Source organism: Lotus japonicus, chromosome 5 (assembly GCF_012489685.1).
Source record: "Lotus japonicus ecotype B-129 chromosome 5, LjGifu_v1.2".
Taxonomy (NCBI): domain Eukaryota; kingdom Viridiplantae; phylum Streptophyta; class Magnoliopsida; order Fabales; family Fabaceae; genus Lotus; species Lotus japonicus.
In genome coordinates this window covers 57,586,987-57,610,834 of record NC_080045.1, presented here as the reverse complement: position 1 = coordinate 57,610,834, position 23,848 = coordinate 57,586,987, and the positions used below count along the sequence as shown (strand labels likewise).

The 23,848-nt window shown below is 37.9% G+C and overlaps 3 protein-coding genes and 1 long non-coding RNA gene across 5 annotated transcripts; 1 reads left to right on the top strand and 3 right to left on the bottom strand.

Moving 5' to 3' along the window:
- Positions 1 to 7,042: 7,042 nt before the first annotated feature.
- Positions 7,043 to 8,999, bottom strand: LOC130718332 (cysteine-rich receptor-like protein kinase 34). Its single transcript, XM_057568910.1, has 4 exons — positions 8,435 to 8,999; positions 8,103 to 8,340; positions 7,854 to 7,998; positions 7,043 to 7,641 (listed from the first exon to the last, which is right to left on the bottom strand). The coding sequence occupies exons 1-4, from the start codon at positions 8,466 to 8,468 to the stop codon at positions 7,495 to 7,497; spliced, it is 564 nt and encodes a 187-aa protein (XP_057424893.1). The 5' UTR covers positions 8,469 to 8,999; the 3' UTR covers positions 7,043 to 7,494.
- A 2,509-nt stretch (positions 9,000 to 11,508) lies between these two features.
- On the bottom strand, positions 11,509 to 11,871 carry LOC130719857 (uncharacterized mitochondrial protein AtMg00300-like). The gene has a single exon (XM_057570458.1). The coding sequence runs from the start codon at positions 11,869 to 11,871 to the stop codon at positions 11,509 to 11,511; it is 363 nt and encodes a 120-aa protein (XP_057426441.1).
- Positions 11,872 to 13,051: 1,180 nt separating this feature from the next.
- Positions 13,052 to 18,438, top strand: LOC130718333 (uncharacterized). Of its 2 annotated transcripts, XR_009012592.1 has the most exons (6): positions 13,052 to 13,260; positions 13,619 to 13,826; positions 14,550 to 14,815; positions 15,040 to 15,098; positions 15,315 to 15,460; positions 16,247 to 18,438. It is a non-coding gene; the product is annotated as an uncharacterized LOC130718333 (long non-coding RNA). The 2 variants fall into 2 exon arrangements; XR_009012591.1 differs by lacking the exon at positions 15,040 to 15,098.
- A 133-nt stretch (positions 18,439 to 18,571) lies between these two features.
- Positions 18,572 to 21,688, bottom strand: LOC130718331 (G-type lectin S-receptor-like serine/threonine-protein kinase At4g27290). Its single transcript, XM_057568909.1, has 4 exons — positions 20,331 to 21,688; positions 19,495 to 19,620; positions 19,163 to 19,317; positions 18,572 to 19,088 (listed from the first exon to the last, which is right to left on the bottom strand). Exons 1-4 carry the CDS (start codon positions 21,604 to 21,606, stop codon positions 18,939 to 18,941), a joined length of 1,707 nt encoding a protein of 568 aa, XP_057424892.1. The 5' UTR covers positions 21,607 to 21,688; the 3' UTR covers positions 18,572 to 18,938.
- Between the last annotated feature and the right edge of the window lie 2,160 nt (positions 21,689 to 23,848).

The following is a 23,848-nucleotide window of genomic DNA, read 5'->3' as shown; positions in this document are numbered from 1 at the left end:
GATTGTAGTAGAAAGATTAAAAGGATCAAAGCAAAGGAAGTTGATAACCCAAATTGGAGATTTTAGCTTAAGCCAAGAAAGTTCTGGCTTAAGCTAAAGAGAAAAAAAGAAGAGACAGTGCAGTTGGAAAATTTGAGGAATGTTGGCTTAAGCCAAATCATGGATGGCTTAAGCCCAAAAAGTCATGAGAACGACAAAAGCTGTGTGTGATAATTACCTAGCCTTAAAGAAACCTTTTGGCTTAAGGCAGAAGTGGTTGGGCTTAAGCCAAAAAGTTGCAGAGTTTAATATAAAATCATGATCAGATCTGTTTCATTCCAACCGGAGAGAGCAGAGATCCATTTAGAAAATCAGAGATAATCACTCGGGAAAAGAGGGGAACTTGAGGAAAGGAAGAAAGGAAGGAAGATAGAGGGCTCTTGTACCTTCCGTCGAGCTGGGGACACGCCGACGACGACACGGGTCATCTTGTTCTTTTCCTTTTCATCTTGTAAGCTTTAAAGCTTCCATGGAAATGGATAGCTAAACCTCTTTGTGTTGGAATTGGATGTAATCTTTTAACTTCTATATATTCATCTTGATTTTCATGTATTAATTCATGTTCTTTGTGATGATTTCAATGGGTTATCTTGGTCTTAATGCTAGTTTTAGATTGATCAACTAGAACTTGATCTTGGATTTGATAGCTTAAGTGGGAACTTTGTTCTTGAATTTGAAATAGATAATCTCATCTATTGAACATAAGATCTGGGAATAGGGTTAGTTCAATAGTCAATTAACACCTTAGTTTAATGCTACTTGCTTTCTTAATTATTCAAGGAATTGATGATTAGTTAGTGAGTTGATGATCTTTTTCATGAGGAAACTATGAAGAAGTTAAGACATAGTGTGATGAAATCGAACATAGAGCATGGTTTATATGTGAGATCATAGAATACTTAGAGGTTAACTGGTGACCTCTGATTCCAACAGTTTTCCCAACTTGTTTACACCCGTTTTATTACTTCTTTCCTTTAATTTTGTAACGTTTGACAAAAAAATCAACCCACCTTGATGAACTCATTGCTTAGGTAATTTCACTAAAGAACGGTGTTGTATTTCCAATTCCCTGAGGACGATAAAAACCATTTATTATACTACAATTGAATCTTGAAGGATTCGAAAGTGGTTCGGTAAAAAATTCTTTCAACAGGTGGGAATAGGCCAGGCCGTTCGTAGGGTCTTATGGCCTAGCCTACCATAGGCCCAGGCCAGGCCAGACCAAATTGGTAAATAAGCAAGGCTTAGACTTTTTGAAAAACCTATTTAATTAAAAAGGCCAGGCTCAAATCATTTAAAAAGCCTTTTAAGCCTTATAGGCTAGCCTATTTAAATAAAAATGATTAGTATTTTTTTGGTACATTGCAAATATGATTAGTATAAATATATTTGACCATTGATGATGTTTATATATTAGAAATTTATTATAATATCTTGATATTATATACTTATTGACATTTTTATATATGTTTAAGCAAAATGACTTATATAATGACTCAAAGTTATAAGTCTATTTAGAAATAGATATATAACGTATTTAAATACCTTAATATGAAGTGTGATTTTAAATTGATCTCCAACTCTAAGAAACCAACATAATCTCGTTTAGTTTCATCTCTACCTAGTAATTCTAAGTATGATTGTTGAAAGAATCACTTTAGTATAATTTAAATCATTAGCTTATAAGTTTGATAGCTTCTTTACATATAAGTTTATTAGCAAGCGTAAAACTCTTGTTGTGAAACATACCTTTAAATAGGCTACCAGACCAAGCCAGGCTTTCGAGAAGGCCAGGCCAAGCTCGAAAAAAAGCCTTTGACAAACCACAGGCCAGGTTCAGACCTTAAGATTTTTAAACAGGCTTACGCAAAGCCTACCTAGGCCTATTTACGCAAAGCCTACCTAGGCCCAGCCTATGTAAGATCAAGTTTTGATCACGTAGTACAACTCTATGTTTTGATGATTACATGTTAATTATTGTGAATGAACAAATATGGTACTCTAACGTTGTTTTCTGAGTGTTTAAATGACAGGCTCTGACTCTGGTCTTATTACACATAAATCAGAAGCACTATGCCCAAGAGTAGCCTTTGCAACGCTTTCGCACTCTCTATGTTCAATCTAAACAGTAGAAAAAGCTTCAGAAGATCTGAAGTTATTTAAGCTCTGATATGGATTCAGATCACTTGAAGTTCTGAAGACCAGAAGTTCTGAAGGTCCAGACGCTCTGAAGGTCCAGAAGCTGAGAAGTGAAGCCTCTGAAGTCCGAGAAGCAAGATGGCTCTGAAGACCAAGTACTTCACTCTGAGTTTAGAGGCAGAAGTTACAAAGGTCAGAGGATCCAAGCTTCCCTCTGACTCTGATCACCAAGCTTCACAAGTTCCAACATGAAGCGTCGCTCTGATCAGAAGTCACCTAGGATAAAGGTCATGTCGCTATCCAAAGTACAAAAGGACTTGTACAATTCCTGAGGACCTTACCTACCATGATCAGCCACAGCAGAACCTGGAATTCTCAGATCTGCCCTCCAACGGTAGCATTCCATGCAACGTCCAAACCCTAATCCTTGGAGTGTATAAAGAGGCTGAAGATGAAAGATGCCGCTCAAGAAACTTTGTTCAAGGGAAAGCAATATTCAAATATTCTCTTAGCAATCTTTCTTCATTGAATTCATTGTGTTTACTACAAGCTTTTCTAGAAGCAATCTCTTTGTAAACCAAATCTCTTAAACAGTTTGTTTAGTGTTCCTTAAGGAGACCAAGGTTGGTTATATCCTTGAGAAGACTAAGAGAGTGAATCTTAGTGTGAGTTAAGTCAGTGTATTGTTAGTCACTTGTAGGTTTCAAGTGCAGTTGTAACAAACTCTGATTAGTGGATGGCCTTCATTCTAAGAAGGAAGAAATCACCTTAACGGGTGGACTGGATTAGTTTGAGGGATTTATCAAGTGAGCCAGGATAAAATCCTTGTGTGCTTTCCTTGTCTCTTATCTTAGCACTTTACATCTTGATTCGAGAGTTTTGTCAAAAACTCAGTGGGATAAGTTTTAATTCTGAAAATACTATTCAAACCCCCCTTCTATCGTTTTTCATACCTTCAGCCTATTCCCACCCCTAGGAGCCATGATAATGTAGAGGTGACTCGCACTTGAGGAGGAGATTGTTGAGAATTCAAGTACGGAGTTTGAGTCTCACATTGGTTAAGTATGGGTGAGGAGAAGACTTTATAAGAGATGTGACACATAAACCTAATGCCTTAAGATTTTAGGTTAAGATGTGGCGTCGATATCTCTTGGTGTCTTGCTCCTCGGTTCATGAGCTCCCATGTCTCCCCCAACAGTTTTCATGGGAAACAATCGACAGTTTAAGCCATCGGTAGTCTCTATTTTTTTTTTAAAATTCATGTTATTTTTTCATTTTCATTTTCATCTTCGCTAGTCATCTTTCTCTTCAACGTTGTTTGCCTCTTTCTATTCACCATCATTTTGTGCCTTTAAAGATGAAAACTTAGCTCTAAGACTGGCAATTTCATATTATTGTTGCCCGCACATTTCACGGAACAATAAATAACGCCTCAAAATATTATGCACAATTAGAATATTATATAGGCTTAAATAACCTTTTGGAACTTGAAATTGTAAAGGGAATCAAATCTGGTCTCTATAAAATTTTCACATCAAATTGGGTCCCTAAAATTGTTTTTTTAATCTAATTAAGTTATTTTGCTCAATTTTGACCGGTCAACGGTCCAGTGGCAAGCCTAGTCAGCTTAGGAAGGCCACGTGGACTTTTTCACATCAATTTTAATCCCTTGAAAAATATTTTAATCAATTTTAGTCCCTGTTATTCCACCTTCATCTTCCTCTTCCACCTTTTTCCTCTTCCTGTTCCTCCATAACTCAAATCCCATAAATTCAAAAGGAAGAACAAGGTGAATATGATAAACATATGATTTTTTTAGGGTTTTGAATTCTGGGTTTAAGGATTTGATTTATGGAGGAAGAGGAAGAAGGTGGAAGAGGAAGGTGGAAGAACGGGGACTAAAATTGATTAAAATATTTTTAAGGGACTAAAATTGATGTGAAAAGTCCACGTGCCCATCCTTAGCTGACTAGGTTTGCCACGGGACAGTTGAATAGTCAAAATTGAGCAAAAGGACTTAATTAGATTAAAAAACAATTTTAGGGACCCAATTTGATGCGAAAATTTTACAGGGACCAGATTTGATTCCCTTTACAATTTCAAGGACCAAAAGAGTATTTAAACCAATTATATATGTTAAAATTAAAATAGGCTTAATACATCAGAAGACCCTTGAAATTGTAAAGGGAATCAGTTTCAGGGCCTGTAAAATTTTCGCATCAAATTGGGTCCTTAAGAATTATTTTTAATTCAATTAAGGACAAAGTGTGTCAGCCGCTGATGTGGCTCGATTTTTAGTCCGTCACATTATCCACGAGGCTTTTATAATTTTTTTTAAGTGAAAACTTATGCCACATGTTTTAATTTTTTTTAAATCTTTAATTATTTTTTATTCCAACTCATTTCAGTTATAAAAAACTAACCTATCTTTACAAAAATAAAATCCTAACCTAATCTTCTCTGGAATTATCGATGAAGAAGGAAGAGTGAAGAAGAATAGGAAGAAGAGAAGGAAGAAGACCATGAAGCCGCCCTTACCTACGACGGCGCTGCTCGCTCCCTCCGTGGCCTCTGCCTCGACCTTAACGCCCCCTCCTCTGATCTCCACCACCACCGCTGGCCTCTGCTAGACCTCAACGCCCCCTCCCCCGATCTCCACCACTACTGCTGGCCTCTACTCGACCTCAACACCCCCTCCTCCGATCTCCACCACTATTGCTGGCCTCTGCTCGACCTTAAAGCCCTCTCCTCCAATCAAGGTCAGATTCCATTTCAATTTCTTCTTCATAACTTGTTTCTCAATTTCCCCCCAATTTTTGATTTTGGGTTTACATGGTTATGTCTCATTGGTTTGATTCGGTTTTGCAGGTGGGGTTTTAAGAAAATTCTGCTGGTTTGATTATGGATTTGGTGGTTTGATTCTGGGTTTAGTGGTTTTCCAATCTAAGAGTATGTTTGATTTTGGTTTGATTATGGGTTTAGTGGGCAAAAAAAAGAAGTTTTCCTTCACAATATACGAATGGATTTCCAATCCAAGAGTATGCTCGGCCAGCCTATGAAGCTTTCATCTACATGTTCAATGCGTGTTTCTAGTTCTCAGTGGAATGGTGAGCATCTTTTCTACTATTAATTGCTGCTGAAAATCTTGTTGATTATATTGAAGGCAACTCAAGGATTTTTGTTGTATGCGTGGAAAAGCTAGGGAGTTTAGTTAGTCAGATTGGAGGTAGTTTGGGGGTTCTGAAATTCAATTGCCTTAGGGGTTCAATTTGGGGGTGAAAATGTTTAAATTAGGGATTGGTTATAGGGATTATTAGATTAGATTAGGTTAGATTATTAGATTAGTTTATTAGTTAGATTATTAGTTTGTTTAGTTAAGGATTATTAGATTAGTTTATTAGTTAGATTATTAGTTTGTTTAGTTAAGGATTATTAGATTAGGTTATTTATTAAGTTTTTAATTTTTTTTTCTGATTATTTAATTGAGTTGGAATTAAAAATAATATTTTATTATTTTTTTCATTAAAAAATAATAATAAAAGCCACGTGGAATTGATGACTGAGATAAAATTGAAGGTTGACACACTTTGGCCTTAATTGAATTAAAAAAAAATTCTAAGGACCCAATTTGATGCAAAAATTTTTTAGGCCCTGGATTTGATTCCCTTTACAATTACAGGGGCCTTATGATGTATTAAGTCATTAAAATAAGGCAATTTCTTTTTTATCCATTTAAAAGGGAAGGGTACTATACCTTTTACTTTGTTTTGGCATAATTTTAATGTAATATTTTTTAATAAAATTACAACTTAGATGTTGAGATTTGGCTCATTATATTTTGGGCTAAAATCTTTAGTTTATTAGGATTTGATTTAATGTGGATTGTAAAAGGTTTTAAGGGATTGTTATAGGATTTATTAGGATTTTATTGTAAAATAGAGATCAATAGAATCCACTATAAATAAGATAACAATGTAACCCTAAAAGTTGTACTTGGTACCACATGCTTCATGCCACAAGTAATACAAAGGAGCTATAGCTACTCTATAGCCGCAGAGGTAGGCAATTTGGCCGAACTGCGTGACCAAAGATGATGTGTGCTTTATTTGTGATTTCTCGCTCTACTACCAGTGCAATCGAGGTGCTTGAATCCCCTACATTAGACCTTAATGGTCTAAAGAATGAATTGTAGGGTACTGAACCCTCTCATTCTTATAGGCTACCAGAGCAATTCCTTTAAAATAATATATAACAAGATTAAGACAAATACTCATAGAGTCATAGTTTTGTAAGTGTTTGCTGATTGCTGATTTTTATGCTTCATATTGTCACATCAGAGGATAATTTGAAAAAAAAAAACACTTAGTTTTAAAAGATCAATTATGTCGAGCAAACCATCCTGCACAACTGCACATCCCTCTAGCTCGCAGGTCTTAGGTGGATAAATATATTTGGGCTGGCTCGAATGATGGATGTTTCACAACAAAACCAGCTTATGCTTTCATTTTGAGCAAAGAGGATGGAACCTTGGTGGGCAATGCAAGTGTCCTTGGTGCTTAGTTTTTAAGAGGTGATCTTCGATACAGATAGCTTAGTGTTTAACGCAATTTGAGGGGTTCATCGCTAGAACCTCTTGATTTCGTAGCTTTGATGGTGGTGGCTGAGGGAGGCGAATGGAACACATGGACGACGAGGATAGGACAGAAGGTAGCTACAATACAACACACGGTGAGAGGATTCTTGAACTTATTAATGTATGAAAGATTATGGATTCAGTTTCTTGAAGAACATATCTAACATGACCTTAACCCCTCCTTGTAACTAAAAAAAAGTTATTTAATACCGGTTGGTTGTTAGTTTGTGGATTCTTTCCAAATGCTGGGAGCTTAACCCCTCCATGTAACTAAAAATATTATGGAATGCCAGGAGCAACTCTTTTACAAATGCTTATTACTAAAAAATTACACTAGTTCAATGTAACATGTGTTCTTATTTAAGGGAATAAAAGGAACTATAAAAATCTCCTTTCACAACAGATGGTCTTTAAGTACAGTAATGGGATGAAGCTCTTGCTTGTGCAAGAAGGTTCAGGAAACTAACTTGAACTCATACTAATTGTTAAAATCTACTGCAACAATTGCTCATCTCTGTAAAACTAGTCTTTACAAACTACCTTGCATCTAATTGTGTGATAGAAATTTCATTGGTTGAGCCCAGTTCATAATTGTTTGAAGGAGAACCAAATTGTTGTGGATAAAATGCAGGCTCCTTTGGTTCGGGCAATGATTTCTCACCATTCAGCATTAAAACTACACCTTACATGTCTGGCCTGTCCTCTGGTCTCTCTTGTACACATAAGAGCCCAATGTGAATGCATCTGAACACTTCAGATAATGCCATTGAATCACCTAGTGATTCATCTATCAATTCCAAAGGCTTCTCTTCACTCCACACTCTCCATGCCTGAAGGCCATGAAAATTGAAATTATCAGTTAGCAAGTTCACATAGGAAGCTAGTGCTAATCACACATAGAATTTATAAGTGAGCTTTCGTCTCATTTGGATACGGACTAAAGAGCGCTTATTGGAGCTTATCTCCCAGAAAAACTGTTGGATAAGCTCTGATAAGTGCTCTTTGACCTGCATCCAAACATACTCGTAATCGTTACACTTACGTGGCATAGAAGGTCAAGATTATAATTGTGAAAAAATTCCATGTTCTTCTTTCCACAAATTATCTCTAGTACAATGACACCAAAGCTAAAGGCATCTGATTTCACAGAGAAAGTTCCTCGGATGCACTCAGGAGATATATAACCACTGCAATAGAACAATAAAAAAAGTAACTCAATGAAAAATAAGTAATAAAAGAATAGTGTGTAAGACATAAAGTAATGAAAGAAGGGTTATCTTAACATGCTTACAAGGTTCCCACTACTCTTTTTGTTTTTCCTTCAGCTTCATCTACCCCAAATATCCTAGCAAGACCAAAATCTGATATTTTTGGATTCATATGTTCATCAAGAAGAATGTTACTGGTCTTGAGATCTCTGTGAACAATCCTTAGTGTTGAATCTTCATGAAGATAGAGGACTCCTCTAGCAATCCCACTAATAATTTGAAAGCGTTGAACCCAATGCAGTAAGCTGCTTTTTGTTTGATCTGATATATAGAGGTTTAAGCATAGTTAGCATGATGGGAAATTGGTGATCATGTTTACAGAAAACAAACTATTGAAGTAGGATAGAATCTCAACCAAAAATGATGTTGTCCAAGCTTCTGTTGACCATGAATTCATAAATCAAAAGTCTCTCATCATCTTGAATGCAACACCCAATAAGTTTCAAGAGATTTCGGTGCTGGAGATTTGTTAGGAAACTACGCAAAATTTCCCCATAATCAGATTCGTGGAATAGTGATTAAATGCAGAATAATAGAACACACACAAATTGATAACGGAGTTCGGCCAATTATGCCTACGTCTTCGGGCTGCTGCAGACCTTTTATAGAAAGGAGAAATATACACTGTGTTTACAAACACTCACACTCTCTCACAAACCCACAACCCAATTACACCCCAAGAGTTTATCTCACAGAAATTTTTCTCACACTAGAAAATTTCTCTCTAACTCCCAATATTGAAAATGCTCTCACTCTGTTGGAATGAATATTTCCTTCAGCTTGCGTTGCTATTTATAGAAGCTGAAATGAAACCAATTTCTATGCATTTGTGTGTGTATGCATATTAGCATTTTCAACATTGCTGCACCGTCCATCTATCCCTCTAACAATGCATTAATTTCCTTCCATGAATTTCCAAGGGTAGTTTATAGAATGGGTGGCAAGGCTATAGTGTAGAGTCTTTGACCAACAATCTCCCACTTGAAGACTGACTTCAGTCGGTTTTCACACCTTGATCATGCAGCGGCCTTCTTTGGTTTGTCATTCCTGCAGGCCAACTGAAGTTGAGCACAACTTCAGTTTGTCAATAGCAACCACCTTTGTTAACATGTCTGCTGGATTCTTGCTTCCCAGAATCTTTCTCAACGTTAGTACCTCATCCTCAAGTAGAGATCTGATGAAGTGATAACGGAGGTCAATATGCTTCGTTCTAAAGTGAAATGCTGAATTCTTTGCCAGATGTATTGCACTTTGGCTGTCACTATGCAAAACACTCTTCTCCTGGATGAATCCCAACTCTGTTAACAAACCTTGAAGCCATATCAATTCTTTGCTAGCTTCTGTTACTGCTACATATTCAGCCTCTGTAGTGGATAGAGCAACAATCTTTTGTACCCGCGACATCCAACTAACAGCTGTCGTACCAACAGTAAATATGTAACCAGTGGTGCTTCTTCGGTGATCAACTTCACCTGCAAAGTCTGCATCTACGTAGCCTTGTACTTTTATCTCACCCTTACTAAAGCACAAACATTTTTCTTGAGTTCCTCGTAGATACCTCAAAATCCATTTAACAGCTTCCCAATGAGTTTTACCTGGATTTGACATAAACCTGCTTACAACTCCCACTGCATGGCCAATGTCTGGCCTCGTGCAGACCATCGCGTACATCAAACTTCCAATAGCTGAAGCATAAGGAATATTCTCCATTAATTCTTTTTCTTCCTCTATATAAGGAGGCTGATCCTTTGATAGACGAAAATGACTAGCCAAAGGTGTGCTAACCGATTTGGCGTTGCCCATGTTAAATCTTTGCAAAACACGGTTGATGTACTCCGCCTGAGATAACTGCAAAGTTCCCTTTTGCTTATCTCTCGTGATTTGCATTCCAAGGATCTTCTTAGCTGGTCCCAAGTCTTTCATGTAAAATTCTTTTGACAACTGCTTCTTCAAGTTTATGATCTCGGCCATATCTGAACCTTCTACTAACATATCATCGACATAAAGTAGCAAAATGATATAACTGGAGTTATACCTCTTGAAGAAACAACAATGGTCAACATTGCACTTCTTGAAACCTTCCTTGTGCATGAAGCTTTCAAACTTCATGTACCACTGTCTTGGAGCTTGTTTCAGGCCATACAAGTTTTTCTTTAATCTGCACACCATATTCTCTTTCCCTTTCTCTGAGAAACCTGGTTGGTGCATGTAGATCTCCTCATCTAAGTCTCCGTGAAGAAATGCAGTCTTCACATCCAGCTGCTCTAGGTAGAGCTCTTCACTGGCAACAATACTTAAAACAGACCTGATAGTATTGAGCTTCACAACCGGTGCAAAAATCTCGGTGCAATCAACTCCTTCCTTTTGTTGGAATCCTTTTACAACTAGCCGAGCTTTATATCTTTTAGAGCCGTCGTGCTCCTCCTTCACTCGATACACCCATTTGTTGTGAAGTGCGTTCTTTCCCATAGGTAACTTTGCTAGTTCCCATGTCTGATTGGAGATCAAAGACTTCATCTCGTCTTTCATGGCAAGCTCCCATTTGCTCGCATCTGCGGTCTGACATGCTTCTGCATGGTCTTCAGGCTCTCCTCCATCTGTCAACAACATGTAGCTCATGTATCTCCTGTTAGGCACATGAGTTCGAGAAGACCTCTTCAATGCAGGAGCTGGAGTAGGATGCTCTGTTCTGTCAGACTGCTGCTCATTGCCTGGTTCAGTTGTTTCCTCTGATTGAGGACTCTCAACTGTAGGACTTTCTGGGTCATCATCCACCTCTGCAAAAGCTGACCCACTCAATTCTGAGTTGCTGGCACATGTATTTGGCTTGTCCTTGTACATCATTCTTTCGTTAAAGATCACATCTCTACTGCGGATCATCTTTTTATTTTCGTCATCCCAAAGGCGGTAACCAAACTCATCTTCACCATAACCAATGAAAGTGCACTTCTTTGATTTGGGATCGAGTTTGTTTCTGCCTTGATCACTAATGTGCACATATGCTGCACAACCAAAAACTCTAAGATGGGAGAGTTTTACCTCTTTTCCGCTCCACACCTCTTCTGGTATTCTATGCTCCAATGGTACCGATGGACCTCGGTTGATCAAGTAAGCTGCTGTGTTGACTGCTTTTGCCCAGAATTGCTTTGGTAAGCCTGACTGCACACGCAAGCTTCTGGCTCTTTCTGTCAACGATCGGTTCATACGCTCAGCTACACCGTTGTGTTGAGGCGTACCCGGCACAGTCCTCTCCATTCTGATCCCGTGCTCATAGCAGAACTTCTTGAATCTGGTGTCTACATATTCTCCACCATTGTCGGTTCTGAGCTTTTTGACCTTCAATCCTGTGTCATTTTCCACCATGGCTTTCCACATCTTGAAAGCCTCAAATACTTCAGACTTTTGTTTTATAAAGTACATCAATACCTTTCAGGAGTGATCGTCAATAAAAGTCAAAAAGTATCGTTTCCCACTAATGGATGGGACAGTTGTTGGACCCCAAACATTAGAGTGAACTAGCTCAAGCCTCTCCTTCTTTGGGGTTCTTCCACTTGTCTGAAAGCTGACCCTCTTCTGCTTTCCAAATATGCAGTCTTCACACATGTCAATTTCTACTGACTGAAGACCTGGAAGTTTCCCCTTTGAGTGCATGACCTTCATCCCTTTCGCACTCATATGGCCAAGTCTCTGGTGCCATAGATTGGGATTTTCATTTGATGCAACTGCAATCAAATGACATGCTCCTCCTGTCTTGTAAAGAGTACCAATTCTTTTTCCGCGAGCTATCGTCATTGCACCCTTTGAAATTTTCCACTCTCTGTGGAAAGTTGTTTTGTAGCCTTCATCGGCCAACTGGCCTACTGAGATTAAGTTCTTCGTCAGGTTAGGAACATGTCTGACATTCTTCCGTTCCCAAACGGACTCGTTCAACTTGATCTTCACTACACTTTTTCCCACAATCTCACAAGGTTGTTCATTACCAAGGTAAACTTTACCGAGGTTTCCAGGGACATAATTCTCGAAGAATTCTCTCTGCGGAGTTGCGTGAAAGGATGCTCCAGAGTCTAACACCCAAGACTCTTCCTTGTTCTCCAAAGAACATATCAGAACATCTCCTCCTGAGGTTGAAGCAACGTTTGCCTCTTATTTCGCCTCCTGATTCTTCGGTGCACTCCTGCACTGGTTTTTGTAGTGTCCCGTCTTCCCGCAATTCCAACACTCGATAGTCTTCGAGCTGTTAGAACTATGATGATTTCCAGACTTTGATCGTCTCGCCTTTGATTTACCGCGTCCGCTTCCTCTGGTTGAACTTCTGCCTCTTGACTCTGTATGCAATACTGAAGAGGTTGATGATTCACCCGACTCTCTCCGCCAGATCTCTTCACTGAGAACCAAGTCACGAACATCATCAAATTTCAACTTGTTGCTTCCCGATGACACTACTAAAAAAACACGATTTAGCGAGGGATTTTAGCGAGGGACACAAATCCGTCGCTAATAGCGACGGAATGTGACGAAATCAGCGACGGATTCATGGTTTTGGAAATAACATGTTATTTTATAATTTAGCGACGGATTATAAACTCGCTATTGATCCGTCGCTAATTCCCTCGCTAATATTATTTTAATATTTTATCTTGCAATTTAGCGACGGGTTTTGACCGTCGCTGATGTCTTCCCGTCGCTAAATCCCTCGGTAAATTTTCTAAGATGTTAGCGACGGAAACTAACAGAAGTTCCGTACGGAAACTAACAGAAGTTCCGTCGCTAAAAGTATTATTTTTAAAAATGAACAATTGTTCTCCCAGATTCGAACCTGGGACCTGTCTCCAAAAGAGAAGGCATTATAACCAATTGAACTAGATTACGTTTTTGTAATTCGTTCCAAAATATGTTATTTTAACTATACAAACACTTAAAAGTTTCAAGTCCAAACACTAAAACAATCCATTCACTCAACTTTCTCAGAAAAACCCTAACACACTCAGAAACTTCCTCTCGACTCTCACACTCTCATGGCCGCCACCGTCTCCTGCTCCAGTGTCGCCACCGGTGTCCTTGTCGGCGCTCCTACTCCACCGTTCGCGTGAAGCGGAGAAGCGGAGCCAGAGGCGGAGTGGCCGAACCCAGGCGGTGGCTGAACCATAGGAAGTGGAGCCGGCTCCAGAGTCGATCATGACGGTGAGCTTCCTCTTTCATTTCTATTCTTAGATTTCATGTTCTCTCTATTCGATTTTACTTCTGCTTGATACGATTTCAAAACATAAAACCCTAATTTTTGTATTTCTGGATCACGCTCTCTCTATTCGAATTTTACCTTTGGTTTGGATTGCTTCTAAGTACTGATTTTTCCTGAAAATGGCTTTTCTACTGTGTTTTTTTATCTTTCCCTAATATGGGTCAGTTTAGCTTTTTATTGTAACTGTAATATACATTAGATTCTCAACAAATTTGGGTTCTTACTTTATGGTTTCCAATTCCACTACATTCAATATTTATATAATCTAATAAGTTGTGGTTCTTCTTTTGCTTGGATTAGTCGCTCACATGCCATCTTCACAATTACATTAGAACAGATGCACAAACTCCATCCAGCAGTGATACTTCGGATGAGGATATGGGTTAAGAATACCTTTCAGCAAAGTTCCATTTGGTAGATCTAGCTGGATCAGAGAGAGCTAAAAGAACTGGTTCCGATGGTCTTCGTTTCAAAGGTGTACACATCAATAAAGGCCTTCTTGCACTAGGTAATGTCATTAGTGCACTAGGGGGTGAGAAACATTTTGTTGTTTGACACAAAACAGTTTTGTATGTACGCGTGTGTGTGTTAGCATATAAAGTGAGAGGAGTGGTTTATTTTGAGAGTGAGAAGATAATAGCTACTTATCAGTAACATCTGTATGGGAGTTTGCAACCTTAGCTTGACTTGTCTGTTTACCTTTTCTATTTAAGACATGAACTAAGAATTGCTTGCATCCTGTTAAATTAATACTCTTGAGATGAAGAGGTTATGAAGTATGATGGAAAGCAGAAATTATTATGTGTAATTGCAAATTCCTTACTCAAAGACAACTTAGATTCCCATTTTCTCTTGTATGCAAAGATGAACTGAGATTTCTTTGAAAATAGGCACCTAGACAACATAAATGCTTAAGTTTTCATGTAGTTGAAGAACTCAGTTTTATTAATGGTTGATTTGGCAAGTTTCTCAGCTCTTAGTCCGACCCTTGTCACTTTGACTGGCCTAATGCTCTTTGCATTAGGTTTTCCCAGAGTAGGTAAGTGACACTTTTATGCATATTGAACTATTGGTGTTTAACTTCTGTTTGATTATCCGTTGTTTCACCTTTGATTATTATATTAAAATCTATAGCTACCACATACTTCGTGCTTCATGGTTTCCTTATTTAAGAACTAGTTAGACCGAGTACATAGGAGGATCTAAATGGTGATTAATTTAACTATTTCAGGTTCATGTATCAGCTATCCTATGAGTGGGAATGCAATCCAAGTAGTTGCCTGGGCTTAAATCATAACTGGAAGCATTGATCCTTTTCTGCAGATTTCTAGAAGCTAATTTTCAACCTGTTTTTCCTCATCAAGATTATGATTGGCTCGGCATCAAACTACTGTTTTCAGGGAGGGCCACTTCTATATGCTTTGCTGAATTATGACAAGTCCAGCGTGATTCCTAGCTGGACATTGTAGCTTTATACCTTTCTAATGGACCTTTCAGGTAAACTACCCAAGTTTCCAGCTGCTCAGAATCCATGAATCTTGATATTTTTTGGTTTTTTAAGCTTTGACAATATAGGACTTGCTAACTTGTTTCATGGTTAATCAGTGTCTCAATTTTTAAATGGACTTTATTATCTTTGATAGCATTTTACATTTATTATATGAAATTTTTGATCTTATTGGTTATTTTTTCTTGGCGAACATGAACCCGGTATCCTGAAGAAGGATGATACAAATGTCATAGTTTCTTAGAACACTGAAGTGTCAAGTTTACCCTGCTGGTGAGCTAGTTTTTTTCACAGTAGTTTCATTCATTATTAGTTTAATTTCAACTAGTTCCCTTCTTATAGTTCTATTTCCAGCCCATATTCCTGGTTCAATTTTGCTCTGTTTGATTATTGCCTATGATTAAGATGTATTTAGTTTTGTTCAGTTCTCTGTTTTTGAGCATTTAAATGTGTGGTAAATAATTGTGCGCATAATATTTTGCATAGCAGCCATCTTATTAAGATGTCGTGCGCCAAAGTGCTTTGGGTTGGAACTTGCGGTTTCATCTCCTCTATAAGCCTCGACATCTCTGGATAGAGGGAACAATCTGCTTTGTGTTTCCCTTCTGTGGATGTGAAGCTTCTTGAATCAAGAGGTACATCCTTATCTGTCTAAGTTTGAAGCTACTGAAGGGTTTGACACATGTGCTTGTGTGTAAAATTGTTGTTGGGACTTAACTTTATGGGTTCTCACTATTTTCAGCAACAATCTTTACTAAACTGCTACCATATGTTGCTTTAAAACCTTGCTTGCATGAGTTAAATATGAGGATTCAAGCCTTCAAAGTTTATTTTAGCTTGAAATCCTTGTTATGTTTTAGATCTAGTACCCTTTCCCTGCTAACGATGATCTCTTGTTAATTCTTGTTACTTGAATGTAATTCTGAATTTGGTACAATTTGTACATAGAGCTATTGACAGCCTTCTTTAGGTGATCTTTCATCATAGTTCTATTTTTTAATTCACAAGTTGCAGGTTTAATGTATTAACCATATTTTCTCCACTTCATATACATGTACACTTGTATTGGGTATTATGATTTTAGATTTGTCAGACTTTGAAGTGATTTCTTAAACTTCTCTTCATATACTCTGGAGCATATAATCTGACCATTAGTAGCATAGTTCTGATGTTCCTTTCCAACCGTGAATTGAATTCATGATTTTATACTAATCTCCTACCTATTGAGATGGAAACTTCTATTTCTTTTACATGTGAACTTTTCTTTTTAGCTGTCCTTTGTTAGAGTGCTTGGGTAGTATGCAACTACGCATATAACAAAATAATCCAAGTTTCAATGCCAATTTCTTTCTATCATTTTGATTCCCTTGGTAAATGAATGTGTTTGAATGAGATGTTCCTTTTTCAAAATTAATTTGCAGGAATAGTTTGTCGGTTGCAAAGGAGAAAAACATCCAGTATGTTGCATTCCCTGTGGTGTCTATTGTCTATTTGACAAATTAAAAGCTATCTCACAGACAAGGTACTGAAGAATTTCTTTGAACATCCAGTATGTTTAATTTGTCAAAATCTGTCATATGCATATCATTAAACCTCTCTTCTCATTTAGCCATCTGTTATTGGTATATACCCCTTTGTTCATAATCTTTTTTATTCAAATGGAAAAATTTCCCAATCCATGATGACATGTCTCGAAAATGGTATTTGCTGCAATCTCATGGTCTGAAGAATTTCTTGTAGTTGAGGGGTGATTTTGTGTTCTAGTCATGAGCTTAGTTTTGGGATTTAGCGAGGGAATTAGCAAGGGAATGGAAATAAAAATGTTAGGCAGTTAGCGACGGACTGTCTGTTCCGTCTGAAATAGCGACGGTGTCTGTTCCGTCTGAAATAGCGACGGTGTCTGTTCCGTCTGAAATAGCGACGGAAACATCCGTCGCAAATAGCTACGGATTATCATTCTCCTTCGCTAATAGCGACGGACTGTTCCGTCGCAAATAGCGACGGAAAGAGGCCTAATACGGCAAACAAGTTAGCGACGGAAATATATAAACCAGCGACGGAAATATTCCGTCGCCGATAGCGACGGATTTAAGAATCCGTCGTTAAATATTTATCGACGCCACTTTATACGGCGGATGGAGTTCCGTCGCTAAATTTTTAGCGACGGAATTTTCCTTGTTTAGCGACGGATTTTGTCCCTCGCTAATTTGCTTTTTTTAGTAGTGTGAGCTACTCACAGCTGTGACAGTAGCATTCCAAATATCTGGTAGGGAAGACAAAAGTATCAAAGCCCGTACTTCATCATCAAAGTCGATTCCAACTGAACTCAACTGGGTTGTAACTGTACTGAGTTCGTTTAGATGTTGCGCCGTTGACGCACCTTCTGTCATCCGTAAGTTGAACAGTCGCCTCATCAAATGAACTTTGTTTGAGGCCGATGGCTTTTCATACATGTTGGCAAGGGTCTTCATAAGACCAGCCGTAGTCTTTTCTTTTGCAATGTTGAAAGCAACGTTACGGGATAACGTCAATCGAATGACTCCAAGAGCTTTTCTATCAAGAAGATTCCAGTCATCTTCCTTCATATCTGTTGGTTTGGTGCTCGTGAGAGGTTGATGCATGCTTTTCTGATACAAATAATCTTCTATTTGCATCTTCCAAAAGCCGAAGTCCGCACCATCGAACTTCTCAATTTTCACCTTTCCTTCGTCAACTGTCATCGCTCCCACTCAGTGTTATCAAATCGCGATCGCGGACCATCGCGGTGAGACCAAAATCCGCTATTTCATATAGCGGATAGCGTCGCGGGCAAATAGCGAAAACCGCATAGCGGTTAAAATAAGTAAAATATTATAAGAAAACAGTGGCTTATCAGACATCTATTGCAATACTAGAGCAGAAACATTTGAAATGAACAAATAAAAACTGCATAAAAAACAGCAGCTTATCACATAACAATAAAAAACTGCATAAAATCATCATTTTTAACAACCAAATGTTAATTATTAAAGGCTGCCACCAGCTCAAAACAAATGTCAAAAGACATAAAACAACATAAACCAAACACAATTCTTAAAACAGTGAAACCGAAAAAGGAAATGCAATAAAAAAGAATTAATGGGGAGTTAATTGGGCTTGTAGAAGGAGGATGAGAGAAGGAGAATTAGGATTTTGAAAACCTTTTCAATCCTGCCGTGATTCTTCTTCATGATGAAGCATAAATATAGAAAAAAAGAATTAATGGGGAGTTAATTGGGAAGTTGGTGGCCCAATAGTCAAGAATTACCATATTTAAAAACCCTAAAAAATTAAAAAAACGTGCAGTATTCCTCAAAATCCGCTATTTCCGCTTCAGCTTCCAGCGCCGCTACAGCTGTCGCGGCCGCAATTGCGTTTCTCGCGGTGGCCGCTATGTCGCGGCGTAGCGATTGCGGTGGCCCTAAAATCCGCTACGCTATAGCGGGTCGCGACCGCTATAGCCGCTATTTGATAACACTGCTCCCACTCGAATCTGACTCCTTTGGATCGCTTCTGACAATTTATGAAAACCTCCGGAAAGATTGGTAACACTAACCAATTTTCACTATTCACGAAAATTACCATTCACATGAACATTACTCTCCCCGGAAAATTAGCATAAAGAACCAACCAGCTCTGATGCCAGTTGTTAGGAAACTACGCAAAATTTCCCCATAATCAGATTCGTGGAATAGCGATTAAATGCGGAATAATAGCACACACACAAATTGATAACGGAGTTCGGCCAATTATGCCTACGTGTCCGGGCTGCTGCAGACCTTTTATAGAAAGGAGAAATATACACTGTGTTTACAAACACTCACACTCTCTCACAAACCCACAACCCAATTACACCCCAAGAGTTTCTCTCACAGAAATTTTTCTCACACTTGAAAATTTCTCTCTAACTCTCAATACTGAAAATGCTCTAATGAATATTTCCTTCAGCTTGCGTTGCTATTTATAGAAGCTGAAATGAAACCAATTTCTATGCATTTGTGTGTGTATGCATATTAGCATTTTCAACATTGCTGCACCGTCCATCTATCCCTCTGACAATGCATTAATTTCCTTCCATGAATTTCCAAGGCTAGTTTATAGAATGGGTGGCAAGGCTATAGTGTAGAGTCTTTGACCAACAAGATTTGCTATGAGCGCAACTTCGTTTAGGAACTCTTCTGATCCTTGACCTGAATTGTTGCTAAGTCTCTTTACAGCTATTTCTTGCCCATTTGTAAGTGTTCCCTGATAATAATTATTTTGAAAATTATGATTTGAAGATAAATTCAGTGGTAAGATAAAAAATACAATTATATTACCTTATAAACTGGACCAAATCCACCTTCTCCCAATTTGTTAGTAATAGAGAAGTGGTTAGTAGCTTTGGCTATGGTTGAAAAATCAAATATTGGTATGTCAATATCTTCATTTTCTTTCACATCAGTGTGACTCCATATTTTTGTTTTGTTCTTATCTGAAAAAATAGTCGAAAGATAGTGATATCATCAAGGCAAAATCTATTGGTAACCAAACCATAAATTTCAATAGAGAATATAGCAATCTGAAGTGTTATAACTTTTGTGTGTAACATTAGCAATAACCATAAGAACATGATAGATCATTTCAAGTATCTAAATAATTAGTTAATTACCTTTCTTCTTAAGTTTCATTCTCCACCACAGGATGACCACTCCAGTTACTATTACAATTATAACCAAGATTAGGGAAATGGAGCCTGCTAGAATTCCTGCCAGAAGCTTTTTGTTCCCTTTATGGCCTGGGAGATCAAAAGCACTTTTAGTCAACCCATAAGAAATTTGGAGGAGTTCAAAAATCTCAAAGCAAAAGTAAAGCTAAGGAAACTAGTTTCTAAAGCACATTTTTCACAGCAAAGTTTATAACTGGATGCTTCAATATAATTTTGTCACTATTTATGCAGAACATGGAAGATTCAGTATACATGTATGACATAGAGCAAGCTAGCATCCCATGGCATCAAACACTAACTAGTATATATAATTATATATGTTTGACATGGAGCAAATTCATTCTATTCCTTTTTTTTCTTTCTACCTGTAAGAAGAGTGATATGTACAACATCCATCCTAAAAACTGAGTTCAAGGTTCCATCATTTTGTTCAAGATATATGCTTCATTTGGGTAAATAGCATAATTAAGCGCTTATCGCATAAGTGCTCATTCATAAGCTATTTTGATAAACTTATTGAAATAACCTCAAAATAGGTTATAGTATGTACAACTGCTTATTCATAAGCTAATATCAACAGCTTATGAAAATAAGCTCAAAACTCAAATAAGTTCCAAACACTTGGATAAAGCATTATGCTACAAGATCAACACAAAAAAGCTCTTACAAACGGGATGATAATCATAATATAACCTAAAGGCTAGAGCTCATTTAATTTCACTTGTGATTGAATGAAAAGGAAGATATAAGATAAGTAGATGGAATTAAAAAAGCAGCACCTAGTTCTGAAGCTGCCACTTTTACATAAAGGTCTTGTGCTCCAGGTGATAGAGTTCTCATATCTACAATGTCACTAAACCAAAGCAAGCAACCACTTCCACCATCTCTAACATCCAAATATGCATATGCAGTGCAAGAGCAGGTTTTCAAACACTTGTTCTCACACTGTTTCAGGTTCATCTTCACGTCAAACCACGAGTGAGACGTGTTGGGAAGCTTCACACTTGGAACCTTCAGAAACCCATCTCTGCTATCACACTCCAATTTTGTTCTCCTAACACACCCACCAGACCAATTTAAAGAGTTCCATTTTTCTAGTGACATGAGAATGAAACCATGCAGGCACTCACATATTGGACTGTTGTTAACATCACAATTAGCATTTGCGCCGCAAATTGCGTAATTGTCACACTGGTCACCAGGGCCAGCTAGTAGAAGCTGCCAACTCTCTGTCTGATCTGACCACAAAAAACTCTGCACAATCCCTGTTGAAGTGAGGATGAACCTTGAAATAATGGAACTACTCAAAATTTCATATCTATAAGAAACATTCGTCCCAGTTAACACAATCCCTGTGAAATTAAAGTACTTATTCAGCGTGTTCGACGGAATCCCCGCAAAAAAATAGCCATTCCATGATCCTGCTCTGAACAACAAAGTCCCTCCATATGTAATAACTGCTTGAGGAAGGCCATGAGTATCGATAAAGAATGAATACGGCCCTATGGCAGGATCTTGTGTGTTTCTCCAAGATGTCAAAGATGTAATCTGGCCACTTACCTTGCTACTTCTGAGCCTCATCCCTGGAAGTAGAGTGTCACCAGGATAATCAAAGCTTTGCCACAGAAAATTCCCGGCGGCAGAACTATTTGCTTCTTTCACAACAAGGTTTCCTGACTGCAAAAGCTGCATAACTGGCTTCCTTGCAGTTGCTGATAAATTGGAGGCCCAGATGGTTGCTCCTTTGCTGTCAAGAATAGCAAGTTTTCTTCCATTTTTCAACTGCAAAACACATGAGGAGTTTCCTAGCGGGGTATCTCTATTGGCCACCCACACAACTGTTCTAGGAGAAATATTCTTGTACCATACACCAAAGTGCAAGAAGCTATTTGAATCTCCAAAGCTGAAGAATCCAGCTTCAAAAGTTCCTGCTTGTGAGATTAGAGTCTCATTACCTTTGAGAGATTGTCCTGCAGAGATGGTGTCCAACGCGTTGAGCCGGGGCGTGAAGTAAAACAACAAGGATACCAGAAGTAGTACCTTGAAGCTTTCCATTTGAACTTCACTCAACTGCTTCACAAAATTTGGTGTTTTTGTGAGTTATGCAGCAACAGCAAGCCAAAATATTCTGTAGTGAAAGGAAACTTATCATTTTCAGATGAGAACAATTCACTAAGTCAAACTGTATTTTAATAATTGCCATTGCCAAGTCAAAACTTGATCAATCATAATCATAATGTTGTAGGCAAACTTGTTTACCGAGAATCTTTTTCTGTTATGATCATATGATTATGACAAATAGCTATATTAAATTTGTTTAATAGGTCATCAAGGTAGGGCGAAAATTTTATACTGGAACCGCTTTCTTCTGCAATTAGAGTGCTATATTGTAAGACAATGTAATCATAAACAATCTAATTCAAAGCAGATGAAAGGCCATTATTGTTAGTTTGACATATACACTACTGTCTTCAAAAAACAAAGGTGAAGTTCATAAAAGTATAGTGGACCTTGAAGTTTCAAATTTCAATTCATAGTCTCTTGTTTGTCTGAATTTCACTCAACTGCTTCCCAAATTTGGCGTGAGCTAAAAAGCTAGCTAAAATACCCTATGCTGGCAAAGATTTGTAACTTGACTAGGACCGTGGGAAAAACATTTCTTCACACCTCAAGTCCATCCACACTCGGGTTGAGATAGAAATAGAAGAGTGAAATGTGACTACAAAAAAATTGTTATTTACCAATAGCCAAGAAACCATCGGTAATACCAACAACTTAATGTTCGGGAAAGTAAAATAAAATAAAAAACGGTTTCAACGACTTAGGTCGTCGGTAATAGACACATTTTAGTAGGAAAAATTGCAACATAATTATCGACGGGGTGAACTGTCAATATATTAGATGCAAATTAACAAGTTTTAATCAAAAGTTTTTTTTTTTGAAAGAATCAAATGTTGTTTTTATATAGTTGCCATTATCATATGATACAATAGATAGAAGAATTATCTCTATAAAAATATATAGATAGAAGAATTCTAGTGATCACCGTGCCAAGTCAAAATTTTCATTCCCTTTTTTTTCACTCTTGCCTGGAAAGAGAAAGAAGAATGAGAAAACAAAAAACAGAGATGGTACCTGTTTTGGATGACAGATTAGATAATTTTAGTGGATCCATCTATATTAAGCATGTAATAAAAAAAGATAAATTTCATATATGTTTGTTCCTGTTGTTTCCTTCCACTTGAATTTGATGACTAAATTTTAAAATTGATCATATTATTGTGGATATAGGATAAAATAAATTAATTAAAATTTTAAAGTGATGTCAGGGTACAACTACAAGCCACTCTAAAATATTGCTATACATGCTGAAAGTCACCGTAACTATCCCTATCTCTATACACACATGTTAATAAAAGAAAGGGTTAACTATCAGATTGGTCCCTGTCTTTGTCTCGCCGTCTGAGATAAGTCCCTCCCCGGAAAATTTATTGCATTTGGTCCTCGTCTTTGAAATATTTTTGGAGCGAATCCTCGCCGGAGGTCGGAGCTCCGGCGAGTGCTTAAATGACATGCTGACTGGGTTTAATGAGGTGACGTGGATTAAAAAATATTTTAAAAAATTAACAGATAAGAAATTTTTATTTTATTTAAAAAATAAAAACAAATAACAAAACTAATACCAATTATTAAATTAATCAAAACAATTAACAACCAGTTCTTCTTCCCTGTAATGATTCTCGATGAACTTCTTAGCTGCCGCAACCTTCTCCATGGTCAAGGTAGACCTTAGCACCTCCTCTCCTCTGTTATCTTCCTCCTCGAGATCCTCCATCTCTCTCGCTCGCTCAATCAGCGACACCACCCTCTTCCTCTTCCTGTTGTCAATAGCCAGATCAAAGGAGGTGAATCAGCGACACCATCCTCTTCCTCCTTCTGATCCCGAACTGGAACCACGTTGAACCGAAGCCATTTCTTCCTGCTTCTGATCTTCAACATCATAACAGAAACCCAGAAACACATAAATCAATTTCCAGAAAACAAAAAACCCCAATCCCCACCATAACCGCCCCATGGAAGAAGAAACCTAGGAGAGTGAGACCCAGAAGTGGTGGTGGTGGCCAAGAAACTCAGAAGAAAGAATCTTGTGGTGGTGGCAAAGAATCTCGCTATGTTGAAAAAGGGAGATCAATCGGAAGAAGAACCTCACGCTGGTCATCCTCTGCCTTCATGAAGTCACGCTGTTAAACCTCCAAACCCACCTTTGTTGAAGATCCAGTGAAGGAGATAGAGGAAG